Source organism: Buteo buteo, chromosome 9 (genome assembly GCF_964188355.1).
Source record: "Buteo buteo chromosome 9, bButBut1.hap1.1, whole genome shotgun sequence".
NCBI classification, from domain to species: domain Eukaryota; kingdom Metazoa; phylum Chordata; class Aves; order Accipitriformes; family Accipitridae; genus Buteo; species Buteo buteo.
This window is the reverse complement of record NC_134179.1, coordinates 8,759,507-8,779,238: the sequence shown is the minus strand read 5'-3', so window position 1 is coordinate 8,779,238 and position 19,732 is coordinate 8,759,507. Positions and strand designations below refer to the sequence as shown.

General features: G+C 44.6%; 1 protein-coding gene across 3 annotated transcripts in view; it reads left to right on the top strand.

Moving 5' to 3' along the window:
- Positions 1–19,732, top strand: part of LOC142034287 (sodium/potassium/calcium exchanger 3-like) — a 282,832-nt gene that overhangs the window by 107,395 nt on the left and 155,705 nt on the right. For all 3 annotated transcript variants that reach the window (XM_075035262.1, XM_075035261.1, XM_075035269.1), the window contains exons 4-6: positions 10,386–10,460; positions 16,206–16,290; positions 18,238–18,341. In XM_075035262.1, the coding sequence (XP_074891363.1) occupies positions 10,386–10,460; positions 16,206–16,290; positions 18,238–18,341 (264 nt within the window). The remainder of the gene's footprint in view (positions 1–10,385; positions 10,461–16,205; positions 16,291–18,237; positions 18,342–19,732) is intronic.

Genomic DNA, 19,732 nt, shown 5'->3' with positions numbered 1-19,732 from the left:
GATGTGATTGTAAAGACCTGAGAAATCTGTACAATTTTGTGCTTGGAGTTTTGTGATCTCTGCCCCAAACAAGTCAGTGTAAGTGGTGTGCATGGGTAAGGCCAAAATTAAAGATACTCAAGATGAATGTATTTAAATAACCCTGGTCTGTCAGTCTACTAGACACTTAGCTAATGTTAGAGGATGTTGCCTTTGGCAACTGCAATTTTCTCGCAGAGGGAAGCACTGTCCCTCCAAATCTGTTCCTCGACTTTTTTTAGGTAGATGAAGACAATTCTTTTCCTTTTTAATGTCGTCTTCATTTAAGAACTGCCAAGTTGGTACTTCTTGGGTGGAAGAGTCCTTCTTAAGCAACCAAGAAAATACCTGCTTCTAATGAATGTTTAAAAGCACTTAATTTTTGGTCAGCTTAAATGACCAATCACCATTAGCTATGTGCAACGATTCATGATTTCTTTTTAAGTATAAATTAGCTTGTATTGCATACTGTAATGCGAGTGCTCTGTGTTATGATTTTATTTCAGCTAAAGGGCTGCAAAAATTTGTTGAGTAACATCACTATTGACTTTGTCTGGCAAGCTCAAGGCTTCCAAGATTCCATGGGTACATTGAGCTTTGGGATGTTTTGGAAAGTGAGCACTGGGCCTGAGCTGGATTTTTTAGCACACACAAGAATACTCCCAAAAATTCATATAAACCTTCTCTCAAAGTAGTGTCATGCAGCAGCTAGTCTCTGTGCAGTTGGTGGAGGGAGAGACCCTTCAGAGGATCTTCAGTTCCTCCACTGTAGGTATGGGGTGAAGCTGCAGGCTGGATTTCACCTGCCTGGCTCTGGTCAAATCACATGGACTATGAGCTGCTTCTGTCTGGCAGTGAAGCAGGATTATCTTAAACCACTGCAGCCAGTATGTGCCGCACTGTGGCAGTCAGTGCCGCACATGGTGGCTCTCGTGCATCCCTGGTGGTGGTTAGCGTGGTGCCCTCTTCTGAATGTCCAAATGCAGGGCTTGGGCTGGGCTTGAAAGAGGCACCGAGGACGGCATTGGTGGAACTGAGAAGTGGTCCCAAGGAATGCCATCCTGGAGACCTGTCCATGCATCCAAGGCAGCCTTTGGTCTGCTCTTTCCCACCTTTGGATGCTTGATGTCCTGACTTCAGGGTCCATTTCACAGCCACAGTCAGCGTGTCACGTAGCACTGTCTGTGGGATTTCTCACCTACCTTGATGCACATCTCGGCCGGTGTGTGTTTGCATCCCAAGTGCTGATTATATGTTTTCCTGGCAGTCAGTGCTCTGCGCCTCCAACAGTTTTTGTGTTTTGACAGGAAAAGACCACTGTTGATCATCTGTTAATTCAAGGACCTAAATTAACTACTCTTAATACATACAGGAAGTGTGTAAACATCATAACGTAGTCTTGAAAAATACTGGTAGGCTGTTGGTACCCTTGTAACTGTACTATGGGTAATACAAAAAGGTGTTATGAGAGTTGTTTAAGGAAGAGATTAACTATCTGCAGTTAAATTCTCCTCTCTACTTGAAAAACAACTAGCAGACTCCTGTACAGCCACTCTAGGCAAAAGATGATGATTATAACAGCATGTTGCTACCTTGTAACCTCACATTTCTTCAATTTTCAGACAAAAATAATTTTTCAAAAATCTCTTGAGTTACAGAAATAAGTTTATAATGACACCATTAAAATATGAGTTGCTAAAACCGCTCTTAATCTCTGTGTGATCCATACCTTTGAATGTGTTTTTCCAGGCTATTTAAGAGGCGAGACCTGGACTGTATTTTTTCATTATTAGTAACAATGAAATCACACAGTATTCTCATACAGTTGACTACATAAACTATGAGTTGGGTTATTTTCCAGTCTACTTTAAATTAGATTTGGGCTTCATAATTGCTCTCAAGATAGTTTTTTTTTCCACAGGCTTTTTTTTTGTCAGTTCTGAATAAGCTGAACATACTTTTAACATGTATCAAAATGGGGTTTGGAGGACTGAAATTTCAAGATGAACTGTCTACTTCAGAATACAAAGGAAAATCCATTTTTAATGAGAACTAAATGTAAGCATCTGCTGTCCCGACAAGAAACATATCCAGTTTCTTCTCCTCTAGCAAGCAGCAAGACAGATACCTCATTCCATTGGTGCTCCATCATTCTCCATAGCGATTTTATTGACCAAGAAAATTTGTTGACCACACTCCAGCTCATGTGTCCCCAGGGTGCAGGACCCAGCTGGATTCACCCTTTCTAGCACTGTGGTACTTGGGGGTGACTCCTCGGCTGTCGGAAGCTGTCACAAGGTGTATGGGTCCAAGACAGCGGGCATCAGCTGAGAAGTTTCCTAGTGTCTTTCTACCCCGAGCTGCCAGCTCCGTGAATCCCAAGGAAAGGTCCCCCAAGCTTCACTGTCTGTGGCCCTGGTCCAGCCCCTTGGGTGGAGCGGGAAGCAGAAGCAGCAATGACAAATGTGTTGCCTTCTCCTGTAACAGAGTAACTGTTTGTAACCTATTGTCAAAGAAAAACTGATGGAGAAAATAGACGACTGCCAGCATCTAGCAACCTGCCTCTTTAGTCTGGTTTGAAAGGGTATTGTATTGGGGTGATAAACTTCTAATTCTGTTTCTTACCTTCCAGTGATACAGTTACCAAACGTGTGATCAAACCAAAGCATGTGCAAAAATGCACTTTGTGGGGGAAAAAAGAGTTGCAGAGACAGAGTTGCATTGTCTCCATGTAAATTTCTTTGTGAGTGTGAGGAAACTGGACTGTAAGAGGGGCTTTGTAAGGGTAGGGAGAACAATGGAGTGATGATTAGCAGGTGTTCATCATGCTTCTCATGTTTATTGACCTCCCCTTAAACTGTTTTTATTCATTTCAGTAAAAACTTATTCTTTCTCCTCTCCCCCTTTGCCCATACTTTCATGTTTATTTCTGAAAGACGTCAAGGTAAAGCTGGTTTAACAGAAGCCAGAGAACCAGGGAGCAAATTCTACAAACTGGGGCCTTGGGGGAATGCAGTAGATGGCCTCTCAGGGGATTCCCAAGGCATCTTCTCCTTATTGTTTAATAAAAGTGAAAACACAAAGACCCCAGGAAATCCCATGGTGGGGCTGTGCAGAGTTACTTAACGTAATCTGATGCTTCACAAAGATAAAAGTAAATCCCTAAACACTTCAAAAATCTAGGAAAAACTGAGCAGGAACAGTTTAGCAATAGTTTAGGTCTGAGCTGAAAGTAGTTCAGTTTGAAGGAAAAGTGGGCCACTGAAACCATATTAGAGGTTTGGAGCCATAGTGTTTTAATTTCCCCCAGATACTTCTTTGGAGCTGATCAACTGATTGCTTCACTGCTATTAATTATTTTCATGTCTTCTCTGAGAAGAGGGCATGCTGCTATGGACACTGACAACCCCGCTAAGTTGCTGGTTTGAGATGTTCAGTTTGGAGGGAGCCAGGGTCTGGATTTTGAGAGTCTGGGGCTGTTCACTGCTAAAGGATCAAGTGTACAGCCTGCAATCCAGGACCTCCCCACCGCTTGGGAGCTTCATTTTGCAATCTTAATGTTGTTCCTGACAGTGTACAGGTGTCTAGGCATTCTCATAGCATATTGCTGGTTTTTAGTTTGTTCTAGCAGATGTGTACTGATGCCTGTGCAGACCCCCAGCCCTACCGCACTCATGGACACTGGGCGTGAGACAGCCCAGTTGAGCTGGGCTCCGTGAGACAGGGGGTTGGAAATTGGTTTGCCAAGTAATTTGTAAGGGTTTTGCTGACACAGAGGAAGGATGGTTTGGGTATCACTGCGGGTTTCCCTGGAAAAGCCCAATGGGATGGGCGCTATCTTTCCTCCCTGCCCCATCGCTGCTCAACCTTCATCTGCCCAGCTGCAGGCTCTGCCCTCATCCCTGCGTTATCTCAGTCTTTTTGACAGTACAGCGTTGGTTCCCCTTTTCCCAGCTTTCTTTGGGCAAGTCCAGAATGTGGTCCCAGGATGTATTGCGCTTGCCGGTGTGAAGAGTCTGTGTGTGTGTGCACGCACAGTCGAGGCCGAGATTCTCCCCAGGCAGAGCTCCACTGCACGCTGAGCTGAGCAGGGGTGAAGGAGCAGTGTCGGCGCTTAGTGGTCCCTCATGCTTCTCGTTTGCCATCGTTCAGTGTAGCCATGGGAACGGGGTGCACCAACGGGACACCTGCCTCCCTTGTGCCAGCCGCTCAGAAAATGTAGGTCACTCTGGATGTATCCTGTCTTTATTTCTGCACGGAGTCAAAAACCAGCCGCATCTCATTTCTACAGCACAGAGCTGTCTCATTAGGGTGATGATTTTCCAGTGCCCTGAACGTGCTTGCTTTAGCGATGCTGCACAGTACAGACAGCTCGCTGCTGAGCACATCGTGATACCATGGGCTGCTGCTTTGAGTAAAGTTGGACTCTATGGCTTCCTTGTTTGGTTGGGGTTTTTTTTAACTTCTCTTCAATAATGGAGTCTTAGGTGATTTTGTAATGCAGTCAGAATTGAGGAAAGCCCTATGCTTGGTTACAGTGGTTTCAGCGATGGCCCTTGGCTGTGTCCGCTTGCTGGGGGCAGCAGCCAGGGACGGTCACCTCTTCCTTTCCCATCTCTCTTGGAAAAAAGGCAGGGCTGTGGGAATTGCTGGCTCCTACAGTATTTAAGCTTTCTTATGAAAAGCTTCTTGCTTTAGCTCAGTAAAGCAAGTTTTAATTGGAGTATGAAGACTGGCACAGAAAACTCAAAGGACCGCTGGACAAACATGAAAAATTATCATTTACGTCCTGTGCAACAGAACATGTATTTTGAGTAGGATACTTAATCTCCTTTGATGCAGAGATTGCAATTACTTCTCTGATGCTTTTTTGTTAGGATAGTCATTTTAAAATCAATCCTAATGTAATACTTAATCTGGTATTTGTAATCCTTTTGTGCAGAGCCATTATATTTTTGTAATTTTTTAATGTCCTCCTGGGGAGGAAGAGTGTCCTTTAAGTATGTTGCCTGTTTAAAGACTTCCATATCTTCGCTTTGAGCTGAAGACAGCTAAATAATGCTGGGGCTGAGACTTATTTTTTTGTGTTCTGTCCATCACGTTGTCCCCTGTTGCCATTAGACACGTCAGGCTCCAGCTCTGCCCATAGCACACCTGCGTTCCCCCAGCTGCTGCCTTTATCCCCGATGGCTGTTTTCGGGTGGAACAGGCTTCAGCAAGTGCTGCCCTGCTGCTTTCCTTACCTGTGCTAAACCTGCTGCTCCTGTGGTACCTGCAAGGACGGACTTGCGTGCGTTGAAGGAAGAAGCAGTGGGACTGTTGGATTCTCAGGTTAACCTAGATGGAAACTCACACCACCTAATCAGCTGCAAAATGTTAAAGCCATGCTGTTTGCATTCTCCACATTCGACATACAGAACAGACTTGCTTGCCCCGATGCTGGCTGTCTTCCTTTTTTCCACATAAAATAGCCTGGACTGATGTCTGGCCTCTGTCTTTATGAGTCTGACTTGACATGACATAGAAGTAAATTTTTTGGTTGTGTTCCTGCTGGCCCAAACTCTAAGCCTTATTTTGTTTTGTTTGTTTAAAAAACAACCAAACAAAAAAAGTCCCACCAAAAACACCCAAACAACTTTCAAGGAAGTAACAGTTATTGGCCGCATATGTTCACTTACCAAGGGTAGTTGCCAGTGTTTTACTTTGTGAACCAAGCTGTTTTCTAGCCAGACACTCCTTAGATTTTGACACTTTGCACTGTATTGCACTCAAGCCAGTTAAATAAAATTAGGGAAGACTCCCAGCCAAAACCAGATTTGTGACAACAATGAGGTCATTAAAAATAAATGCTCAAGTGTATAAGTCAGTGTGGGTTCAGCCTGATCTGTTCTATCAGCCTGGTGTTAAAATTTGCTGAAGTCACCCACAATAATCTTACTGACTCCAGCAGGCTTTGGCTCTGCTTTCACCAGACACAGCAGTGTGGCATTCCCCACTACCTCCAAGAGGATTAGAGAATTAGGTGATGGCAGTTTCTTCACATTCGCTTTTCTAGTCCTTACTCATTTCAGTCCCCTTTTTGCCTTTTCTCTTGTACCCAATCCTACAAAGGCATAAGCATGGGTGGACAGAAGAAAATTCCCTTGTCACCTTTTTGGTTGTGGTTGTGCCCTCTAAAAATCAGAACACAATGACACGTACCTGCCTGTGGGTACTGGGATGTGTATATGCCTTGCTATTGTTTGCACTGGATACAGTGCAAACCCCTACCTCTCTACCCCCCCCCCCCCATCATTTGAATGCTCATTTAAAAACTCTCAAAAGGATTTTCCTAAACTTACACTGATGGATGTCTTGCACCTGATGTCCATCCAAACTGATCGTATTTCTGGTGAGCAGCGTGTATGATACAGTAACTTCGTATGATCTGAAAAAACAGTGAGAGCATACAGGAGGCAAAGACTGTGCATGTGCGCCACGTGTGGAGGCAGATGCCAAAGTGACCTGGTTTGGCTTTTGAGCATGTGTTTTTTTGGTTTGTTGTCTTCTCTCCATCTTCATTGCCTTGCCCCCCTTCGGGAGAACTTGGCTACCACAACAGCAGCAGATTGCAGGAAGCCCAAGCAACCATATGATGCCCTGCACTCTGTGACTGTAGATTATGTCAAATACAGAGGATGTCCTCAATTTATAGGGATGATGATGTACAGATTAGTGTTCTTGAAAGGCATTACTGTGTATTTGGGAAGGGAAAATGATGGCATGACCCACTGCAGATTAATATGATTAGCAGATCAAAAAATGCAGGCTGAAGTTGGGTACCTGCTATCCATTGTATTTCAATGGGATTTGGCCACGTAACTCTCTGAGGCTGTTTCTTATCCTTCTTCCTATGATGCATGATGTCTGTGAGCCATTTGCTTCCTTTATCTCTGTTCATACAGTTATCTGTTGGTATCACATCAGCAGCTAGTGCTCCCTCTACAAGATCAAGGTCTCTGCTGCACCCAGCAGAGTTGTAGACCTGGAGTTTTGCTTACGTTTGTGGTCCTGTGGGCCACTTTGCAGTGTACGAGTTTCATAAAGTGTAAGTTACATTTATTAATGTTTATGAGTAGTGACATAGGAGCACAGAAACTGTCCTAAGTGACAGTCTAGCACTGAATCTTCAAGGTGGTGTCAAAATCATCCATTATGATGAAATTCCCATCTCTAAGTCTGCAAAAAATATACTTGAATTATTTTTGAGCTTGAAAAGTTTTCATGGCTGAGATTTTCACAGAAATTACTGGCCTTTTGCAGCAAAGTTGTAATTAAATTCTGGCAAGTTAGAATCTGGGTTTTTCAGGGGGTTGGGGGATTTAAACCTGTTCTGGAAAATTAAAACAAAAGCAAAAACCCAGGGACCATTTTTATTGTTGCTTTCCCTCCAGAAGAAAACACTCTGGTCTCCTCCCATCACCTGACTGTCATGGTTTAACCCCAGCCAGCAACTAAGCACCACACAGCTGCTCACTCACTTCACCCCCACCCAGTGGGATGGGGGAGAGAATCGGAAGGAAGAAGGTAAAACTTGTGGGTTGAGATAAGAACAGTTTAATAGGACAAAAAGGAAGAAACTAAGTAACAATGATAATAATAACAATAATAAAATGCCAATGCTAATAAAAGGATTGAAATATACAAAACAAGTGATGCACAATGCAATTGCTCGCCACTCGCCATCCAATGCCAGTTAGTTTGCAAGCAGCGATCCCCTGCCCCAGGCCAACTCCCCGCAGTTTATATACTAGGCTTGATATCACGTGGTATGGAATACCCCTTTGGCCAGTTTGGGTCAGCTGTCCTGGCTGTGTCCCCTCCCAACTTGTGCCCCTCCAGCCTTCTTGCTGGCTGGGCATGAGCAGCTGAAAAATCCTTAACTTAGTCTAAACACTACTTAGCAACAACTGAAACCATCAGTGTGTTATCAACATTCTTCTCATACTGACCCCAAAACATACCACTATACCAGCTACTAGAAAGAAAACTAACTCTATCCCAGCTGACACCAGGACATGGGCCTTCAACAGTAAACTTCAAAGATAAGCAAAGCAGGAGAATCTGTTGGTGATGAGGTAATAACTCTGCTTCAATAGGATTAAGACACTGTTTTTCTAGAAATACTGGCCACTTTTCTCAGCTCTAGTTACTCACTGGAGCTGCACTACTTGTACAAATAATTCTATAGGGGTACATGGCAGGTGTTACAAAGAAGATGGAGCTCTCTCTGAACTTTAAAGTAGTTTTGTCTCACTTTGGGAGTGCAAAGACAAATAATGTTGTAATGCCTGTGAGTGATACTGTGAAAAAGAAAGGGATTGATGCATGCCCGCCTGCTTTATTGGACCAGATGCCAAAATTACTTCTTGGGCTGTTTGCTTTCAGGCACATTACAGGTAGCTCTACAGGTGAGAAGCTCTATCTTTAAAAGAAAATAAAAAACCCCAAACAACTACACGGACTGAAAACCTAGCAAAGTGTTATGGAGATGTACGTTTCCAGTGTGAGGGGGATTTACGTGATCAAGTCAGACAAGGTGTGTAAACTCATGGTGGGGCAGCTCTGGAGCAGCACGTGCATCTCTGTGGCGACCTTGTGCTGCATGGTGATGTGGGGGGACATAATGTCCTCTGATGCAGGGGAGTGGCGAGCCTGCTGGCCTGCACACAGGGTGCAGCCCCTCACAGCGTCCTACCTCTGCCAGAGGTGGCCAGCGAACTCCCAGAGGGGAAACTGGGGAGGAAAAGCTCAGGTGTTCATCTCTCCTGCCTCACCATGTGCAGCATTTCACATCCCCTCTTTTCGGACATAGGTGGTTTGTGCACAGCTGCTGCAATGCAATTTGTTCCAGGTTTATGCCCTGAGCCTCGCCTCTCTGTTTACATGCCCCAAATTTAAGGATCTGTTGTGCATGCATGCTTTCACAATTACATAGCAATAAATAAACCTTTGCCGATACTGTAGTCGGCTGGGAACGAGATCCAAGGTAGTAGTGTAGACTCTCTGTGGCAGGTTTTTGGTAGCACGTGCAGATTGTTTTCTAGTTCCTGTGGGGATGCCAGCTGTAATAGATATGCTGCGTACCTGACACCGAGGAGTGCTGCGAGGGATGAGCGCTGGCCTGTCTTGCAGGTCTTCAGAGGGTGCAGTCGTCCTCTCTTCTCTCCCACTTCCCCCATTGTGTAGGACACTTAGCTTTAAAACTTTGCTGTGGCACTCCAGGGGCAGCTCTCCTCTCCGCAGCATGTCCTCTGGGCAACGCAGGCAGGGCTACCCTGTTTGGATGATGCCCTTATTCCTCTGGCTCTCCATATTTCTGGCTCTGTTCCTTTACCATACGTTGAAGTTTGTGTAAGGTGGTGAAAAAGTAGCCTGGGTGGCCTCAGATACAGCTACACCAGTAAACTAGAGCAGGCTGGAATATGGGCATAAGCTCAGCTGTGATGGTGTGCTCTGTTAGGTAGCTGGCATGCTTTTCACCTGGTTTTCCCCTATGCCAACAAGCATTTTCCTATCTAGTGCCAGGACGTGAGTCGAGGCAGGGGACAGAGGTCCTTCCCTCTGGGCAATACGGACCAGGTTATCCTCCTTGGGGAGGATGAGAGCTTAGCTGCTCTCGCTCCCATTATTAACCCGTTATTAAATGCTGTGCCATTTGCCTGTCGGGGCAGAGATCAGGCCTTAGCATTTTCTGTTTAATAATACAGAAATAGCTTTCTGTTTCATAATACAGAAATACAGATTAAATGCTTCTTGCATGAAATTGAAGAGTTGATTCGCTAGGTGTCATTTCAAGTCTTGTGTTCCCCCTTCGGTTTCAGTCCTTTGGAAGTTGTTCCTATGTGGAGATTAGCAAGAATTAGCACTGGGATTCCAGATGACATGCAAGAGCACTTCAGTTGCAGAAAACAAGCTCCTTTCCCCTTTTCAAAACACTAGCATTTCAAAAATTACTCCTGTAGGGTTTAGATTTTCACAGAATGCAATCATAAAAAAGCCTTGCGCTGTGCAACAGAGGGGGGGAAAGGAAGGCAAAAATATTTAAGTGTGGCTTAGCAATATCCAGAGAATTTAAAAAAAAACAAAAAAAGTAGTCTTTATGATGATGATAAAATGTTGGCAGCTTTGATAGCTTGTGAGAACTTTTGGATAAATACTTCATGATCTTTCTCTTAAATCCCAGAGAGCCCCATGAATTCTTCTTGCAAGAGCATTTTATTTTTTCAAAAAGTATGTACCAAAACAAACCTAAGATGAATTGGGACACTGCACTTCGTTTCTGCTTGACAATCTCCAGACTCAACATTTTCTCTTTTCCTTTGCAGGCCGTATATATGTTCTATGCTTTGGCAATTGTCTGCGATGACTTCTTTGTCCCTTCGTTGGAAAAGATTTGTGAAGTAAGTATTAGACGATGTTACTTAAACTTGTGTGCTGCTTTAGCAGCAGTTCTCTTTGAGAGCCTCAGAACATGATGACAGTGTATTTACTATTGTCTTAGAATGTTCCCCGTGCTTCTTGTTTAGTTGCTCAACACTGCATGTGTGCGTTGGCTCAGCTTCATGTTCTCACTCGCAGGAGATGGGCCGGGAGTCTGCTGGTGGGTAAACTTGGCTGACGCTCCCTCTTAAAGCTAGCAGTCGCCTCTCAAATAACAATTCCTATCTATGCATCATAACACTTCTTAAAAATGGAGGCAATTTATAACATAGTGAAAAACACATTCTCTAGAGCAGTGATTCCCAAACTCAGCCCCACACTGCAGGCTCCCCGGCAGTGCTAGCTGCATCGTGGGTTTCCAGGTAATAAGCCCGGCAGAGCTTGTTAGCTTGTCCTGTGCTCTGCTGCTCACTGCTGACATGCTTCTGCCTCTCTGGCTGAAGAAACCCTGCCCTTGAGGTAGGATCCAGCTGTTGGAGACTGAGAGAGGGTTGGGACGTTGGTTGTTGCCCGTGTAGGCCTTTTATTTCTTGACTTTTGCATGGGAATATTGATCCACGGGGTGTTTCTGAGTTTCATATATCATTAACTTAAAACTTAGAAACCTCCCAAGTGTCAGGCTGGGAAAGAAAAAACACCCGAGAGAGTTCAGATGTGTTGGTATTTTAAAACAAAACAAGACAAAGAACACCCAGGGGAGGGAGAGATGCCAGGCTCTCGGCCAGTTGACTGAGAGCTGGGTCCTGCCCTCGCGTGTGGTCGTGGGACCGGGGGGCTGCGCTTTCCTCCTGCTCCCGCTGTCCAGCTGGTGAGGACCTGCACGCTGCTGCTGCGTTCACGCTGGGGCTTACTGGCTCCCAGTGCAGCCACTGACACGGAGTGCTGCCTAGTCAGAGCAGGACTGCCCTGAGTAGACCCATGCCAGAGATGAGTTTGGCTGCTTGGACTTCAGTTAGAAATGAAGTCTTGGTTTAGGATCAGGACGCTGCAGATGTGCAGCACACTTGCTTCCTGGGGCCTTTTGGCTTTGCTTGTGCAATGCCCAGTGCAAGAGTTCACAGGCTGACGGCTCTCCAGGTGCTCCGACTGTTCACGCTGTGATAGTTGCTGTTGCCTCGTGTTTGTGTGTCTTTGCAGATGTCTCTTCAAAAACACTAGGCCTTATCCTTAGTTGATATAAATGAAAACCTCTGGTGATTAACCCCAGTAGAAATCATGGATCTTGTACCTTGCCTTCAAAGTCATGAGTTTCATACCTTGCGTTGTGTTGGTATTAGTTGTAAAGCAGCAGGGACAGCTAAGTCAGCTGTAAATAAGCTCTTGAACACTTCCAGCAATTGCAAGGGACTCTGTCCCTCTTTTGCTAAGCTTGGCATGCTGAAATTTTGGAAGACAAGGAGTACATTTTAGCCTAAATCAACTCAGACAGCTACAGGGTGAACACAGACCATACGCCTGAAGAGACTGGGAGCCCTCTCCAATGTCAGTCTTGGGCAATGAAATCTGTATGTAGAAAATATGGTTTGGTCTTGCCAGTTAGACATCTCTGTCAGCTGGAGGAGATGCCTGCTGATCTGCCTGGCAACAAGTGTTGCTCATTAGGGCGTGGGCTGTGCCTGGCCCTGGGAGAGGTGTGGGAGACAGCAGGAGAATTTGCGCTGATAGCTCTGATGGAAGTTGTCTCTAAACTAATCTGATATTTGTAGTTCAGCACCCTGCCATAAAAGTTTTTTTTGCATCATAAAAAAAAAAAGTCCCCAGGAAATCCCACCATTCTGGTGCATAAGTATTCAGATAGCTGAAGGGCGACAACACAAGGCAGGAACTTATGTCCTGCAAAATTGCTGCACTCTCTAGGGCTGAATCTAGGCAAAGCCACTGTGAGATTCAGGGGGAGGGAATGGAGAAGTTGATGTGGAAGTGGGGATGGGAGACGCTGGAGATGTAGACATGCTGAGTTATTTAACCTCCTCTCTCCCAAGCAAGGGAACCCTGCTGGGAAACGTGGATCTAGAAGACCAGCTCAGGTCACTGTAGATGGATGAAACCTGAGCTGAGTAAGTAGTGTCTAGGACAGGCTTCTATTCTGGGGTGCTGTCGATATGCCTAAGGGCAGGCCTGCCACCTAGAGGGACACAGGTGGAGCCCAGGAGATTGAGGGAGATTATTATGTCTCTTGACTGAGCACTCGTTAAATCCCATCTATGAGTGTATTTTGATTAGTGGCCTTGCTTATGGCACAGAGGTCTGATCTGGGTCTGCGGAGTGCTAGCTCCTGTTACAGCTCTGCCGTGGAGTCTCTGAGTGACCTTGGACAAGCTCCATCGCTCCTCCACACCTCTGTTTCCTGCAGTGGTCAGTAGAAATGTTGTTCCTTGACTGTATTTACAAATCATGATAGGAAACACCATGCATGGTGTTAATGATTTCTAACTCGACTGGTGGTAAACTTTGTTATCGTAAATGAGAAGCTCACACACTGGAGAAGACCCTCTCCTTTTACTGTCATTAGCTTTCCATAGGTGTAGGATCTGTGCAGCACTCCACCTGCCCCAGAAGGCTGTTTATAGAGGTACAAGTGTCAGAATTATGGTGCCATTTGTTCTTCTGACAAATTCTCAGATGTGTTTGGGTTTGTACAGACATCTGATGTCTAAAAACCAAACACCCTCCCCATGTGACTTTAACATAGAAGGCTACTAGAAGGCTACTTTCACTTGACCAGATCTTCACTTTTTGGTTATTTGTTGCCTTCTCAATGGTACATAAGAACTCCTCATGTGCGTTAACGGTTCTGAACCATTGTGTTACCCAACACCACCAATAAAATAAGGTGTTAATAACAAGTTTTATTCAGTTGTGTGTGAAAGGAAAAACTTAGTGATAGAACACTAGATTTAGCATACTTGTATTAAGAATTTACTGTCCAGAAGAAAGATACTGCGTTATTAGAGATTATCAAAATGAGTCATATAAATGGATCAGAATTTTACTATTTCTGTCGCTCCTACTTGATTCTCTCCCAAGAAAGGTTTTTCTCACCCAATAAGTGACCTTTGGGGGCATTCAAGTCCTTTTATTTATGTATTTTATGCATAATTAAACAGTTCTGTAATTACATGATAGCAAAAGAAATGTGCATTCCTGTTTCCTGATCCAACTACTTTTGATTTTATCAGTCCAGAATGGCTTGTCTTTAAAGCATCCAGCTTTTCGTGGTTTGTCCTTGATGTTAGCACTCAAGAATGCATGGGAAAAGGCTCAGGTCACTTCACAAAGGCCTCTGCAGCCTTTGGTATTATCCACTCTTGCCTGTTTCTCTAGGAAAGGGAAGGTTTTATTGTTGCCCAATGACAGCAGATTCTACCACCATTGCTCACGCCTACCAGTACTCTCCCCCCATAAAGAGCCTGTGAAATGAGTAGGCTGACGGGGAGAGCGAGGGCTGCTTTGTGAGGGAGAAGACCACCTGAGTCCTCCTCCATCACCTGATAAGACCTGTGATGTTTTCAAGGGTGTTCACTTGTTTGCTAGCTCACAAAAAATAATCAAGAGAGAGGGAGGGGGAAGAGACCGCCTTGCAGGAGCTCACATCGAAGAGGTTGTACTGGGTATGGCAGTACATGTAACGTGCTTAGCATGCAAACAACCATAAATGGTAATGACTTGTTGCTGACCTAAGATCTACCATCAGTAATCTGACTACCACCTACTGTTGTTTCCAGCACAAAAGAATTCAGACCTCCTGCCTGAAGGCTTTTTTGGTCTTGGAGATCAACCAATAGTTATTTTACAGTTGCTCACAGTTTAGATGCACCAATTCTGAAATAAATGCCCTTTTTCTGGCTTAGCTTCATCTAGTTTGGAAAGCAGTTGTTGAGTTAAACCAACAAGGTACTTGCGCTCCCAAATGTGTGTGTTGACATGAGAATTTGTTCCACGACGCTTGCTATGGTAGACATTCACATTCTGTCTTAGTTCAGCCATACTTACAATAAAACCCTGATTTTCATTTGTTTTCTAAACCAGCTGGTACTTCCATTAGCCCAGCTACTCTCTGTTATTGGCGTTAGAGAGTGTTTATATGACGCAACTAATGTCATACATCAATTGCAAACATTTGTCAGCAAATACAGGAGAATACATTTTTGCCTCCTACATAGTGTGCTGTATTTTCTGCTCTATTGTATTAACTTAATCATGGTATGCATTGCAGTAAATTATCTAGGAACTGTCCTCGAGGGAACCTACTATAGCTTTAAATTAAACCATCCCCACAGAAAGTCAGCACAGCTGGTTTACTGGGCTGATGGTCTTTTCTTTCAAAAGACACCATCAAGTTGCAGGCTGTTGTAGAATGACTCTCTCTATATTTCCGTAGGGAATCCTGCAGAAGGAACTGGCCTTTGGGGATCTACTTCTGGTCCTATGAACTTCCTCTATAATGGTTTTAGTCCTACTTAAAACTGCTTTTCATGAAGCTGTGTTTACTCAGGTTCTACAAGCTTTTACAGCAGTGCAGCAATGCCGTGGTGTCCCACTTAAGAATCATTCCCAGTAAGGGCCATCTTTTCCTTTTTCCTTGTCCCCATAACATATGTACAAAATTTTTTGTTATATGTGCACAGTCAGTGGATAGAGTTACTTTCCCTTACAGGCCTAGAATATCCTTTGTGGCATCTTCAATCCAGATAAGGTTAGTGGGATGATTTCTGCAGTCTTGTCTCTGTGCAAATGTACTTTAGTAACGATAAAGTTGCAGAGAAGCCCTGCACTGCTACAGAGGGAAGAGGGGGAGGAAGGCTTCCTCTGTTCTGCTGGGCTGGGTGTGCTGCTTCAAACAGCTGGTTCTGCTAGGGAAATGTCCCCACCATCCTCAGCTGTCTTCCCCTTGCTCGTACAATGGCAGCCGCTGACTCACACGCATGCAAGCAAGCCAGCTTTGTGTAGTAACAGCTCAGCAGTTTATGGCCGTATGGCAGGGGTTGGCTTTTTTTAGCTACTCATTAAACCGTGGAAGGTGCCAGCAAGGCATGTGGTCTTTAACAGCCTTGTCGCATTTGCTGAACAGTGACTTGTGCAGATGGAGCAGTGGGAATGCCGAAAACGTAAAGGAAGTAATTAACCAAGTAAATCTTTGGAAACAGCATGTGCCAATGAAGTTTTCATAGAGTAGCAGGTCCTTTCCCTTACAGAAACTGCCATTTTAGATAGTCCCTGGGCACTTCTAGGGGAAGGCTGTAGGAGGTAAGTATCTTTGATGGTGAGCCAAGTGAGAGGGGGTGAGGAGATGTTACATGTCCAAGGCTGAAACAATACCAGAGAAGGTGGCTGGGGGTGAATCAAGCCTGAGCTCCAGCCCTACCCTTTACTGGCCAAAGTAGATGAGGTAGCTGTGTATTATCAGGGTCATGGAGGAGACAGAGAGTCGTCACTGGTGAAACTGCCTCGCTGTTGTCCAGAGTACTGGTCTTTCTCTACTCTGTAAAGGGTATCACAGCCACAACCTGCCCTTTCTACAAGGAGGTGCTAACTTAAGTAGCCAATGCCCGTGATGACTTTTTCTCCTATACTTAAACTTTATTAACATAAAACTTTATACATATCTGCAATTTCCCACTCTTGGTGGACAGTTTAATGTTTCTAGTTGAATTCCTTTAACCTCTCAGTGTTGTAATCAATGACTCTGATGTGTTTTTCTGCAGCGCTTGCATCTTAGCGAAGATGTGGCTGGGGCAACTTTCATGGCAGCGGGAAGCTCTGCTCCTGAGTTGTTTACATCTGTCATAGGTAACTAACCTGCTGCTGCTTCTTGAAACTTCCACATTTCCCTGGCTGTTTTTCGGAGTTGAAATGGAATTGCTAAGTGCCTGTAACATTTGTTATAATACCTGGCCCTTCCCTCATGGACACACACAGAACTAATTGTGGGGAATCCTCACTAGATGAAATGGCTCTGAAAAAGTGCCTTTATCCCACAGCAGGGCTGCCTCGGAAGTGGTTTGATCTCACCCCGTCAAACCAGGGCCAGTAGGCAGTTCACCTTAACTGTCCATTAATCTACCTTGCTGTAGCACAGCCAAACTGCACAGCGCTGAGCTCTGCATGTGCAGCCTTCTCCTCTCCTGTCCACCCTCCTACGCTATCTGCCACGCCGTCTCCAGGACGTAGCGTGAAATGATGCACCTCCAGCCTCCTGGTTTGGTACCCAGGTGAACTCTTTGTGTCCTCAGCTGCAGGTTCTCTGCTATCACCTCCACTCTGGTTAGTCTTCTAACACCACTTCCCTCTGGGAAAGCCAGAGTGAGGAGGAGAAGAGGGTTTGAAATGCTTTCTCACAGCAACAAGTTGGTCAGAGCATCACGCTACCAAAGCAGCTGTCTGCTTATGGGAATTGTGATGAAGGGATCAGCAGTCCTTAAGCGTGTGAAACCCAGGAAACTCATGTAGTCCTTCAACAGCCTTGAGCTAAGAGGGGACTGCAGTCAGCTGTTATAAAATGATGCTGTACGTATGCTACCTGACACAAGAGGAAAGTGTTCTTGCAGTTTTACTTATCCACATCTCTATTGGTAGGTGATCATCAGAGCAGTGCTTGGGAGGTTAAGGTGGGCTCTCCATCACTGAGGAGAATTATTCTCAGCTTAGATACTTCCTCTAGAAGATACTTCTATTTCAGTCACAGCTATCAGATGCAGAGTGCAAATTAATTCACGCAAAGCTGCATACTCTGCAGAGAGGTCTGATTACGCAAGCAAAACCTTAAAATGTAGGAACTTAAATTGGACCAAGCTGGGGTTGTATTCCGGTTAAGGATAGTGCAGTAGCAGGCTGGAAATAGAACCAGATTCCTTCAGGCAGCTTAGAGAAGCCCTAACGGTCAGATCATTATCTTGCTGTGATATAATCCACCAGATACTAAGTGTCACTTGGCAGGTGACTGCTTCTGTGCAACATGTTTCTGAGAAAAGGATAAAGTGGAAAAAAAATACCTGAACTACACTGGCTGGATAAGTACTGTTGGAGCCTTAAAAGCAAGTGGTGAATTTAAACAGACTGACAGCTAGCAGGAGATGGAGTGTTATTTTTAGGCTCACTTCCTAAGGAAAGAATTTTGTGCAGTACCATGATGCATGTGTCTGTCAGTTCGTCTCCCTCACCATTAACCTCATTGACCAATTTTAACCAAATTTGACAGAAGAGCTCTGAAAGGAGCTTGTAACATAGCCCCATAACTCATCCTGAGAGGCATCATTCAGCGTGCAAGTAGCTAGTGGCCAGGCAGCTCTGACTCAGCTCCAGCTCAAGCTTCTACTTGCCTGTTGAAGCTGGTAGGGATGGAGATATGCAGAAGAGCAGAGTACCAGTGAGGGGATGTGTTATGGGAGATAGTTTCCTGCAGATTTGTGTCCGACCAGCTGCTCCCATAGAGCTTAGTGTCTTTTATGATGTGTATTGCCATAATGTTGGATCACAAGACCAGGAGGTTGGTGACTTAGGCATGTCTAAGGTATTTGGTTTTCATTAGACAATCTATCTATCTATTCATTAGAGAAGTTCTGCCACCTTTATTCACCCTAGTACCTTTCTCTGCAAGTTGCCCTATTAAATATGAGAAAAAGTGGCAGAACGAGTACGTGTCTTTAGATTCATTAATGGGGCGTGAGGTCTGCAATTTTTTCTGGAAAAATTCTGCTCTTTCCAATTTACACAGCTTGCCTTGAACTTGTTTTTCAGGTGTGTTTATCACAAAAGGAGACGTAGGCGTTGGAACCATCGTAGGCTCAGCTGTATTTAACATTCTCTGTATTATTGGCGTGTGTGGGCTTTTTGCAGGACAGGTAAGAGCATTTAATGATTCCTAACAGTTCTTGCTTCATCCTGTGCCTTGGCTGTACCGTGAAATCAGCTGCCAGGTTCACAACCTTGCCACAGATTTCTCTGGCTTTGTTCTTTTTAATAGGGCCCTATGCTATTCCTCTTGCATTTTTGAAATGAAAAGCAGAACAGCAAATGTCAACTCAAGCTGTCCAAGATACGTGTGTGGTCAAGAGAATACAAGTTAGTGATTTAACACCTCCTCTTGGTATCTATTGAAGAATGCATTGTGACGTTTGTATCTGGTTCTTTAGACCAGAGGAGCCAGGATGTCTGTGCCTCTGGCTGGTAAAAATGCACATCGGTGAGCCAGGCAAGATGCCTCTGAAAGAACAGTGACACTTCTGGAGCATCATGGAGGATGCTGCCTTTGTGCAAGGTGGTTTCAGATACATGCGGTGAGCTGGCACAATGTTGTTGGTGACCGGCATGACTTATGCAGTTGTATGAGAAAGATACAGTCTTTGCTTGTATTTTATCTCATTTTTTATATCCAGAATCACAGGATGGTTTATGTGGGAAGGGACCTCTGGAGGTCTCTGATCCAAAGCCCTCACCACCCTGACCCCCCCAACTCAAAGCAGGGCTGATTTCGAAGTTGGATCAGGCCCTTGTCCAGCCAGGTTTTGAATACTTCCAAGGATGCCCCAAGTTTTTCCTCACTAGCAATAAGGCTGTCCGTTCCTAGTATGATTTCTGACTGTTTTCCAGCATGTCAAACTGCTTATGACAACACAAGCTATTCATCTGAAATTAAAGTAATTAAGTTGTGAGATCTGAGCTGCTGTCTGAATTGCAGACATGATCAACTGTATAATTAAATATCTGAATCTGCATTCACCTTAACACTTGCCAACATGCCCAGTATTTTTACAGTCTCACAAAATGTTCTTTGAAATGTTACTGTGCAGACTTATTTGTGAAGAGGAGAAGCAGGATAACATCAATAGGGCAATAGGATAACTAGCTCCAGAAGAAGAACGTAAGAGAAGGGGCCTGTATAACTTGGTCAGTATGAGAAAGCATGCAGGGAGATTGGGCTTTCCTGGGAAAGTCTGTAATCCAATCTTATATGCGTTAGGAGTGAACCTTTTCAGGATGAAGATGAACATTTTCACTATGGGGAAGCTTCAGGAATAGCCCACAGTGGTAATTTTAGCCACGTAAGCTCCCTTGATTTGCATGGGAACATGCAGCTGGAAGCTACACGTGCTCAACATGTTAGTGGTTCTACTGTAACTCTTACTATGAAAGCCCAGCTGATTCAGGCCGATTTGTAATGACCAAAGCTTTCCCAGGGCATGCAGCTGTGTTCCCCATAGGGGGAACACAGGACGTGTTCTCCTGGAATCAG